The sequence below is a fragment of the Excalfactoria chinensis genome, chromosome 30 (genome assembly GCF_039878825.1).
Source record: "Excalfactoria chinensis isolate bCotChi1 chromosome 30, bCotChi1.hap2, whole genome shotgun sequence".
Lineage (NCBI taxonomy): Eukaryota > Metazoa > Chordata > Aves > Galliformes > Phasianidae > Excalfactoria > Excalfactoria chinensis.
The window spans coordinates 682957-694388 of record NC_092854.1 but is presented as its reverse complement, the minus strand read 5'-3'; the positions used below and the strand labels follow the sequence as shown (position 1 = coordinate 694388).

General features: G+C 44.5%; 1 protein-coding gene across 1 annotated transcript; it reads left to right on the top strand.

Moving 5' to 3' along the window:
* The first annotated feature begins 308 nt into the window (after positions 1 to 308).
* On the top strand, positions 309 to 1367 carry LOC140263414 (olfactory receptor 14A16-like). The gene has a single exon (XM_072358291.1). It carries the CDS (start codon positions 309 to 311, stop codon positions 1365 to 1367), a length of 1059 nt encoding a protein of 352 aa, XP_072214392.1.
* The last annotated feature ends 10065 nt before the right edge of the window (positions 1368 to 11432 follow it).

Sequence of the window (11432 nt, the reverse complement as noted above, 5' to 3'; positions counted from 1 at the left end):
GATGTCACATTCTACAAGCAAAACTGAGCACTCCTGCCCCTTTACAGTGTACCCACCTGGGTGGCTCAGGATCACCTTCCCCAGAGCCCACGGGTAGAGGCCTCTCCTCTTCCATCCATGTTCCAACTCATGACAACAATCTTAGGCCATGGATCTGAACCAGCATTTCCTTCAGAGAAAGAAAAAGGATTGGATTATACAGCAGGAGGAAGGTCACCAAGGAACGGTACAGGTTTGTGCCAAGAGAACTCTCACCTAACTTGCCTTTTTTTTCTCCTGGGGTGATTCCCCATGTCCAGGAACAGCAGATGCCCAACAGCAGCTCTATCAGCGAGTTCCTCCTGCTGCCGTTGGCAGACACACGGCAGCTGCAGCTCCTGCACTTCTGGCTCTTGCTGGGCATCTACCTGGCTGCCCTCCTGGGCAACGGCCTCATCAGCACAGCCGTAGCCTGCGACCGCCTCCTGCACACCCCCATGTACTTCTTCCTCCTCAACCTGGCCCTCCTCGACCTGGGCAGCATCTCCACCACTCTCCCCAAAGCCATGGCCAACGCCCTCTGGGACACCAGGGCCATCTCCTACACAGGATGTGCTGCACAGCTCTTTCTGTTTCCATTCTTGCTGTCGGCTGAATTTTACCTTCTCACCATCATGTCCTATGACCGCTACGTTGCCATCTGCAAGCCCCTGCACTACGGGACCCTCCTGGATGGCAGAGCTTGTGCCACCCTGGCAGCTGCTGCCTGGGACACTGGGCTGCTCAATGCTCTGCTGCACACTGCCAATACATTTTCTCTGCCACTCTGCCGAGGCAACGCTGTGGACCAGTTCTTCTGCGAGATCCCGCACATTCTCAAGCTCTCTTGTTCATATCCCTATTTCAGGAATCTCAGCCTGATGACACTCAGTGCATCTTTGTTTTTTGGGTGTTTTGTGTTCATTCTGCTTTCTTATGTGCAGATTTTCAGGGCCGTGCTGAGGATGCCCTCTGTGCAGGGACAGCACAAAGCCTTTTCCACGTGCCTCCCTCACCTGGCTGTGGTCTCCCTCTGTATCAGCACTGGCTTCTTTACCTATCTGAAGCCCCAGTCCACCTCCTCTCCAGCCGTGGATGTGTTGGTGGCGGTTCTGTACTCAGTGGTGCCTCCAGCAGTGAACCCCCTCATCTACAGCATGCGGAACCAGGCACTGAAGGATGCCATTTGGAAACTGTCATTAAGGATGTTTTTTGCTAGCATGGGAACTGCTGAATCACGGCCTGAACCTCTGATTAACCACCTGAGGCAAGCAATAAGCCTAGGAGTACAGGTGAAGGTAATCTCCTGTGCTACTAAAAGGGGTGAAGCCCAGCTCCCCCTCTCCTAGATCCCATTTTAGAGCTGATTATCATTGGGAAAGGATTTCTTTGGGAGGATGCTCTTTGTAGAGGCTTTTAGTGAGCCCAGGATAAGTGTAGGCACCATCTATTCCTCTTAAAACCACACAACTTAGCCTAACTCTTCTGTTTGTTCTCAATCGTGTCATCAGTGCATTCACAGATTACACAGCAGTAAAGATTCATTGATTCCATCTCTCTCCCCAGCTGACTCCTAATGTATCCCACTCTAAGCTTGTGCTGTTGCTTTCCTTTAGTATGTTTTATTCTTCAGTGCATCTTTAATGTTTTCTAACTCCTTGTGCTTCTTCTGTTTCCCTCAAATCCTTTCACTGTGTTCCTTTCCCTCCTTCTTTCCAGGCAGCTTGTGATTTCAGCATATGCTTCTGTCACGGGGTTACCCCAAGATGTCAGTCCTTGACCTTCTGGGAACCCAAACTGCCCCCAGTGGCGGTAACACGGAACCAGGACATGAACTGTTTAACTGCCACTGCTCTGCATGATGTTCTGATGTGGAATAGCCACAACAGGAATCACAACACCACAACAACTTCATCATGTCCAAGATGAAATAGCAGCCAAGAAGAACGTGGACAGTGAGTGTGTTGGAGGGTTTGGAAATCTGCGTTTGACACAATGAGAAGATATTTTCCATTGCTCAGAGGTTCTCCATTGTGGAAAGTGGATTCAACTGAGGGCCCTGGTGGATGAAGAGCCGGCCATGAGCCTGCACCGTGCTCTTGGAGCCTGGATGGCCAATGGTAACTTGGGCTGCACCAACAAAGGGGTGTCCAGCAATGAAAGGGAGCTGATTGCACACCCCTACTCTGCCTTTTGAAGGCTCCATCTGGTACACTGTGCCCAGGCCTGGCAAAGCCAGCACAGGGAAAACATGGACCTGTTGGAGCGCCAGCAAAGATAATCAGAGGGCTGATGAAAGATGCTGAAGTTGGGATTGTTTAGCTTGGAGAAGGTATGGTCCAGAAAAACCTCACTGCAATCTTGCAATACTTGAAAGGAGCTTACTTGAAAGGCAGGAGAGAGACTGACTTGTTACACAGATAGTGATAGGGAAATGGATGTAAAGTGAAAGAGGGGAGGTTTATGTCGGAGGTTATGAAGAGATCCTTCACGCAGTGTGCTGAGGCACTGAAATAGCCTGCCCTGAGAATGTGTGGATGTCCTATCACTGGAGGCATTCAAGGCCAGGCCTGACGTGTTCCTGGGCTGTCTGGTCTTGTGGTTGGCAACCCTGCCCAGAGCAGGGGGGTTGGAACTAGATCATTTTTCTGATCTTTCCAACACAAGTATTTCTATGATTCAGTGGATAGAACCTGGACTTGATAAAATCTAATTTTACAGAACTATGCCTCTTGCTTTCCTTTGCTGTCCATTAACTATATCCATCTGTGTTTTCACGTAGCTTTTCTCCATGTAAGAAAGCTGGGAATTGGTGCCTAGTGCTAACTGTAACCCATGTAACAATCTGTAATCTAATCATAACCTGATCCCTAATGGTAATGGTTGGTCTGGATGATCTTCTAGGTCTTTTCCAACCTGAAAATTTCTGTGATTCTGTGATTCTATGATGCAACCCTGATCCAGAATGCAAGCCTGTTCTACGATGCAAGCCTGTTCTACGATGCAACCCTGTTCTATAATCCAAGTCTGCTCTATGATGCAAGCCTGCTCTATGATGCAAGCCTGCTCTATGATGCAAACCTGTTCTATGATGCAGCCTGTTTCTAGAATGCAAGACTGCACCATGATGCAAACCTGTTCTAGAATGCAAGCCTGCACTATGATGCAAACCTATTCTATGATGCTCTAAGGGTTGACCTGATGGCCCCCATAACAGCACTCAGCAACCAACCATTACCAATACTTCCCAGCTAAACCATATTCCTCAACGCAACATCCAAACGTTTCCTGCCAGCTGCTTATAGAACAGCTCGTCTGCCTCATCATCCTGGTTTGGCGGTCTATAACAGATGCCCACCAGGATGTCAGCCTTAACGGCCCTTCCCCTGATTTCTACCCATAGGGATTCTACCACATCGTCCCCATGCAGGCTTGCATTCTAGATCAGGCTTACATCATAGAGCAGACTAGCATTCTAGAACAGTGTTGTATCATAGAGCAGGCTTGCACCATAGTGAAGTCTTGCATCATAGTACAGTCTTCCATTCTAGAAACAGGTTGCATCATAGAAAAGGTTTGCATTCTGGAACAGTCTTGCATCATAAAGCTGACTTGGATTCAAGAACAGGCTTGCATCATAGCGCAGGCTTGCATTCTAGAACAGACTTGAATCATAGTGCAGGCTTGCATTCTAGAACATGTTTGCATCATAGTACAGGCTTGCATTCTAGGACAGCCTTGAATCATAACGCAGGCTTGCTTTCTAGAACAGGGTTGTATCAAATTGCAGGCTTGCATTTTAGAACAAGCTTCATCATAGTGCAGGCTTCCATTCCAGAACAGGGTTGCATCATAGAGAAGGCTTGCATTCTAGAACATACTTGCATTCTAGAACACGCTTGCATCATAGAGAAGTCTTGCATTCTAGAACATGTTTGCATCATACCGCAGGCTTGCATTCTGTAACAGGCTTGCAACATAGTGCAGGCTTGCATTCTGAAACAGGCTCGCAACATAGTGCAGGCTTGCATTCTGGAGCAGTCTTGCGTCATAGTGTAATCTTGCATTCTAGGACAGGTTTGCATCATAGTGCATGCTTGCGTTCTAGAACTGTCTAGCCTCATAGTTCAGGCTTGCATTCTAGAACAGAATTGCAACATAGAGCAGTCTTGCTTTCTAGAACATTCCTGAAACATAGAACATAGTAGCATTACGGAGCAGTTTTGCTACATAATGCAGGCTTGCATTCTAGAACATGCTTGTATTCTAGAACACGCTTGCATCATAGAGAAGTCTTCCATTCTAGAACATGTTTGCATCATAGAGAAGTCTTGCATTCTAGAACATGTTTGCATCATAGTGCAGTCTTGCATTCTAGAACATGCTTGCATTCTAGAACACGCTTGCATCATAGAGAAGTCTTCCATTCTAGAAAAAGCTTGCATCATAGAACAGGCTTGCATTCTAGAACATGTTTGCATCATAGTGCAGGCTTGCGTTCTAGAGCAAGTGTGCTTCATAGTGTAGGCTCGCATTCTAGAACAGGGTTGCATCAGGGTGCAGTCTTGCATTCTAGAAACAGTCTTGCATCATAGTGCAGGCTTGCATTCTAGAACAGGCGTGCATCATAGTGCAGGCTTGCATTCTAGAACAGGCTTGAATCATAATGCAGTCTTGCATTCTAGAACAGACTAGAATCATAGTGCAGGCTTGCATTCTAGAGCATGCTTGCATCATAGTACAGGCTTGCATTCAAGAACAGGCGTGCATCATAGTGCATGCTAGCATTCTAGAACAGGGTTGCATCAGAATGCAGTCTTGCATTCTAGAAACAGTCTTGCATCATAGAGAAGTCTTGCATTCTAGAACATGTTTGCATCATAGCGAAGGCTAGCATTCTAGAACAGCCTTGAATCATAACGCAGGCTTGCATTCTGGAACAGGGTTGTATCAAAGTGCAGTCTTGCATTTTTGAAACAGTCTTGCATCATACTGCAGGCTTGCATTCTAGAACATGCTTGCATTCTAGAACACGCTTGCATCATAGAGAAGTCTTGCATTCTAGAACATCTTTGCATCATAGTGCAGGCTCGCATTCTAGAACATGCTTGCATTCTACAACACGCTTGCATCATAGAGAAGTCTTGCATTCTAGAAAATGTTTCCATCATAGTGCAGGCTTGCATTATAGAAGAAGCTTGCATCATATTGCAGGCTTGCATTCTACAACAAGCTTGAATCATAATGCTGTCTTGCATTCTTGAACAGGCTTGATTCATAATGAGGGCTTGCGTTCTAGAACAGGTGTGCATCATAGTGCAGTCTTGCATTCTTGAACAAGCTTGCATCATAGTGCAGGCTTGCATTCTAGAACAGGGTTGCATCATAGTGCAGGCTCGCATTCTAGAACAGGGTTGTTTCATAGGCCATTCTTGCTTTCTAGAGCAGGCGTGCATCATAGTGCAGGCTTGCATTCTTGAACATGGTTGCATCATAGTGCAGGCTTGCATTCTAGAACAGGGTTGCATCATAGAGCAGGCTCACATTCTAGAAAAGGGTTGCATCATAGTGCAGGCTTGCATTTTAGAACAAGCTTGCATCATAGCGCAGACTTGCATTCTAGAACAGGCTTGAATCATAATGCAGTCTTGCATTCTAGAACATGCTTGCATTTTAGAACATTCTATCAACATAGAGAAGTCTTGCATTCTAGAACATGTTTGCATCATAGTGCAGGCTTCCATTCTAGAATAAGCTTGCATCATAGTACAGGATTGCATTCAAGAATAGGTTTGCATCATAGTGCAGGCTTGCGTTCTAGAACAGGTGTGCATCATAGTGCAGGCTCACATTCTAGGTCAGGCTTGCATCATGGAGCATTCTTGCATTCTAGAACTGTCTGGCATCATAATGCAGGCTTGCATTCTAGAACAGACTTGAATCATAGTGCAGGTTTGCATTCTAGAACAGGGTTGTATCATAGTGCCGGCTTGCCTTCTAGAACATGCTTGCATTCTAGAACATGCTTGCATCATAGAGAAGTCTTGCATTCGAGAACAGGGTTGCATCAGGGTACACACTTGCATTCTAGAACAATCTTGCATCATAGTGCAGGCTTGCATTCTAAAACGGGCTTGCATCATGGAGCATGCTTGCATTCTAGTACAGGCGTGCATCACAGTGCAGGCTTGCATTCTAGAACAAGCTTGCATCATAATACAGGCTTGCATTCTAGAACAGGCTTGCATCATACTGCAGGCTTGCATTCTAGAACAGGGTTGCATCATAGTGCAGGCTTGCATTCTAGAACAGCTTTCCATCATAGTGCAGGCTTGCATTCTAGAACAGCTTTTTATCATAGTGCAGGCTAGCATTCTAGAACAGGGTTGCATCATAGTGCAGTCTTGCATTGTAGAACAGGGTTGCATCATAGTGCAGGCTTGCATTCTAGAACAGGCTTGCATCATAGAGAAGTCTTGCATTCTAGAAAAGTGTTGCATCATACTGCAGGCTTGCATTCTAGAACATGCTTGCATTCTATAACACACTTGCATCATAGAGAAGTCTTGCATCCTAGAAAACGGTTGCATCAGGGTGCAGTCTTGCATTGTAGAAAAAGTTTGCATCATAGTGCAGGCTTGCATTCCAGTACATGCTTGCATTCTAGAACACGCTCGCATCATAGAGAATTATTGCATTCTAGAACAGGGTTGCATCATAGTGCAGGCTTGCATTCTGGAACATGCTTGCATTCTAGAACATGCTCGCATCATAGAGAAGGCCTGCATTCTAGAACATGTTTGCATTATAGCGCAGGCTTGCATTCTAGAACACGCTTGCATTCTAGAACACACTTGCATCATAGAGAAGTCTTGCATTCTGGAACATGTTTGCATCATAGTGAAGGATTGCATTCTAGAACAAGCTTGCATCATAATACAGGCTTGCATTCAAGAACAGGGTTGCATCATAGTGCAGGCTTGCATTCTAGAACAGGCGTGCATCTTAGTGCATTCTAGAACAGGGTTGAATCATAGTGCAGGCTTGCATTCTAGAACATGTTTGCATCATAGAGCATTCTTGCATTCTAGAACAGGGTTGCATCATAGTGCAGGCTTGCATTCTAGAAGAAGCTTGCATCATAGTGCAGGCTTGCATTCTAGAACAGCTTTCCATCATATTGCAGGCTTGCATTCTAGAACATGCTTGCATCATAATACAGGCTTGCATTCTAGAACAGGGTTGCATCATAGTGCAGGCTTGCATTCTAGATCAAGCTTGCATCATAATACAGGCTTGCATTCTAGAACAGGGTTGCATCATAGCGCAGGCTTGCATTCTAGAACAGCTTTCCATCATAGTGCAGGCTTGCATTCTAGAACATGCTTGCATTCTAGAACACACTTGTATCATAGAGAAGACTTGCATTCTAGAACATGTTTGCATCATAGTGCAGGCTTGCATTCTAGGACACGCTTGCATTCTAGAACAAGCTTGCATCATAGTGCAGGCTTGCAATCAAGAACAGGGTTGCATCATAGTGCAGCCTTGCATTCTAGATCAAGCTTGCATCATAATACTGGCTTGCATTCTAGAACAGGGTTGCCTCATTGTGCAGGCTTGCATTCTAGAATATGCTTGCATTATAGAATACGCTTGCATCATAGAGAAGTCTTGCATTCTAGAACATGATTGCATCATAGTGCAGGCTTCCATTCTAGAACATGTTTGCATCAAAGAGCATTATTCCATTCTAGAACAGGGTTGCATCATAATGCAGGCTTGCATTCTAGAACAGCTTTCCATTATATTGCAGGCTTGCATTCTAGAACATGCTTGCATCATAATACAGGCTTGCATTCTAGAACAGGGTTGCATCATAGTGCAGGCTTGCATTCTAGAACAGCTTTCCATCATAGTGCAGGCTTGTATTCTAGAATATGCTTGCATTCTAGAATACGCTTGCATCATAGAGAAGTCTTTCATTCTAGAACGTTTGCATCATAGTGCAGGCTTCCATTCTAGAACAGCCTTGAATCATAATGCAGGCTTTCGTTCTAGAACAGGTTTGCATCATAGAGAAGTCTTCCATTCTAGAAATGTTTGCATCATAGTGCAGGCTTGCCTTCTAGAACATGCTTGCATTCTAGAACACGCTTGCATCATAGTGAAGTCTAGCATTCTAGAACAGGGTTGCATCAGGGTGCAGGCTTGCATTCAAGAGCATGCTTGCATTCTAGAACAGGGTTGCATCATAGTGCAATCTTGCATTCTAGAACCGCCTTGAATCATAATGCAGGCTTATGTACTAGAAAATTTTGGATCATAGTGCAAGCTTGCCTTCTAGAAAACTCTTGCATCATAGTGCAGGCTTGCATTCTAGAACAAGCTTGTATCATAGTGCAGGCTTGCATTCCAGAACACGGTTGCATCATAGTGCAGGCTTGTATTCTAGATCAAGCTTGCATCATAATACCGGTTTGCATTCTAGAACAGGGTTGCCTCATAGTGCAGGCTTGCATTCTAGAACAGCTTTCCATCATAGTGCAGGCTTGCATTCTAGAATATGCTTGCATTCTAGAATACGCTTGCATCATAGAGAAGTCTTGCATTCAAGAACAAGCTTGCATCATAGTGCAGGCTTGCATTCTAGAACAGGCGTGCATCTTATTGCATTCTAGAACAGGGTTGCATCATAGTGCAGGCTTGCATTCTAGAACAGGGTTGCATCATAGTGCAGGCTTGCATTCTAGAACATGCTTGCATCATAATACAGGCTTGCATTCTAGAACAGGGTTGCCTCATAGTGCAGGCTTGCATTCTAAAACGGGCTTGCAACATAGAGCATTCTTGCATTCTAGAACAGGTGTGCATCATGGTGCAGGCTTGCATTCTAGAACAAGCATGCATCATAGCACAGGCTTGCATTCTAAACAGGGTTGCATCATAGTGCAGGCTTGTATTCTAGAAGAAGCATGCATCATAGCACAGGCTTGCATTCCACAACAGCTTTCCATCATAGTGCAGGCTTGCATTCTAGAACATGCTTGCATCATAATACAGGCTTGCATTCTAGAACAGGTTTGCATCATAGTGCAGGCTTGCATTCTAGAACAGCTTTCCATCATAGTGCAGGCTTGCATTCTAGAATATGCTTGCATTCCAGAATACGCTTGCATCATAGAGAAGTCTTGCATTCTAGAACGTTTGCATCATAGTGCAGGCTTGCATTCTAGAACAGCCTTGAATCATAATGCAGGCTTTCATTCTAGAACAGGGTTGCATCATAGAGAAGTCTTCCATTCTAGAAAATGTTTGCATCATAGTGCAGGCTTGCCTTCTAGAACATGCTTGCATTCTAGAACACGCTTGCATCATAGTGAAGTCTAGCATTCTAGAACAGGGTTGCATCAGGGTGCAGGCTTGCATTCAAGAACATGCTTCCATTCTAGAACAGGGTTGCATCATAGTGCAATCTTGCATTCTAGAACAGCCTTGAATCATAATGCAGGCTTATTTTCTAGAACATTTTTGCATCATAGTGCAGGCTTGCATTCTAGAAAACTCTTGCATCATAATACAGGCTTGCATTCAAGAACAGGGTTGCATCATAGAGCAGGCTTGCATTCTAGAACAGCTTTCCATCATATTGCAGGCTTGCATTCTAGAACATGCTTGCATCGTAATACAGGCTTCCATTCTAGAACAGGGTTGCATCATAGTGCAGGCTTGCATTCTAGATCAAGCTTGCATCATAATACAGGCTTGCATTCTAGAACAGGGTTGCATTCTAGAACACACTTGCATCATAGAGAAGACTTGCATTCTAGAACATGTCTGCATCATAGTGCAGGCTTGCATTCTAGGACATGCTTGCATTCTAGAACAAGCTTGCATCATAGTGCAGGCTTGCATTCAAGAACAGGGTTGCATCATACAGCAGCCTTGCATTCTAGATCAAGCTTGCATCATAATACAAGCTTGCATTCTAGAACAGCGTTGCCTCATAGTGCAGGCTTGCATTCTAGAACAGCTTTCCATCATAGTGCAGGCATGCATTCTAGAATATGCTTGCATTCTAGAAAACACTTGCATCATAGAGAAGTCTTGCATTCTAGAACATGCTTGCATCATAATACAGGCTTGCATTCCTGAACAGGGTTGCATCATAGTGCAGGATTGTATTCTAGATCAAGCTTGCATCATCATACAGGTTTGCATTCTAGAACAGCTTTCCATCATAGTGCAGGCTTGCATTCTAGAATATGCTTGCATTCTAGAATACACTTGCATCTTAGAGAAGTCTTGCATTCTAGAACATGATTTCATCATAGTGCAGGCTTGAATTCTAGAACATGCTTGCATCTTAGTGCATTCTAGAACAGAGTTGCATCATAGTGCAGGCTTGCATTCTAGAACATGTTTGCATCATAGAGCATTCTTGCATTCTAGAACAGGGTTGCATCATAGTGCAGGCTTTCATTCTAGAACAAGCTTGCTTCATAGTGCAGGCTTGCATTCTAGAACAGCTTTCCATCATAGTGCAGGCTTGCATTCTAGAACATGTTTGCATCATAATACAAACTTGCATTCTAGAACAGGGTTGCATCATAGTGCAGGCTTGCATTCTAGAACAGCTTTCCATCATAGTGCAGGCTTGCATTCTAGAACAGGCTTGCATTCTAGAACACACTTGCATCATAGAGAAGACTTGCATTCTAGAACATGTTTGCATCATAGTGCAGGCTTGCATTCTAGAACAGGCGTGCATCTTAGTGCATTCTAGAACATGTTTGAATCATAGTGCAGGCTTGCATTCTACAACATGCTTGCATTCAAGAACACACTTGCATCATAGAGGAGTCTTGCATTTTAGAACAAGGTTTCTACAGGGCGCAGTCTTGCCTTCTAGAATATGCTTGCATTCTAGTATACGCTTCCATCATAGAGAAGTCTTGCATTCTAGAACTTGTTTGCATCATAGTGCAGGCTTGCATTCTAGAACAGGCGTGCATCATAGTGCATTCTAGAACAGGGTTGCATCATAGTGCAGGTTTGCATTCTAGTACATGCTTGCATTCTAGAGCATGCTCTCATCATAGAGAAGTCTTGCATTCAAGAACAGGGTTGCCTCAGGGTGCAGTCTTGCCTTCTAGAACATGTTTGCATTCTAGAACACGCTCGCATCATAGAGAATTATTGCATTCTAGAACATGCTTGCATTATAGCGCAGGCTTGCATTCTAGAACATGTTTGCATTCTAGATCAAGCTTGCATCATAATATAGGCTTGCATTCTAGAACAAGCTTGCATCATAGTGCAGGCTTGCATTCTAGAACAGCTTTCCATCATAGTGCAGTCATGCATTCTAGAATATGCTTGCATTCTAGAACACGCTTGCATCATAGTGCAGG

Excerpts from the sequence above, each read along its gene's own strand:
- LOC140263414 (XM_072358291.1), top strand. The coding sequence starts at position 309 with ATGCCCAACAGCAGCTCTATCAGCGAGTTCCTCCTGCTGCCGTTGGCA.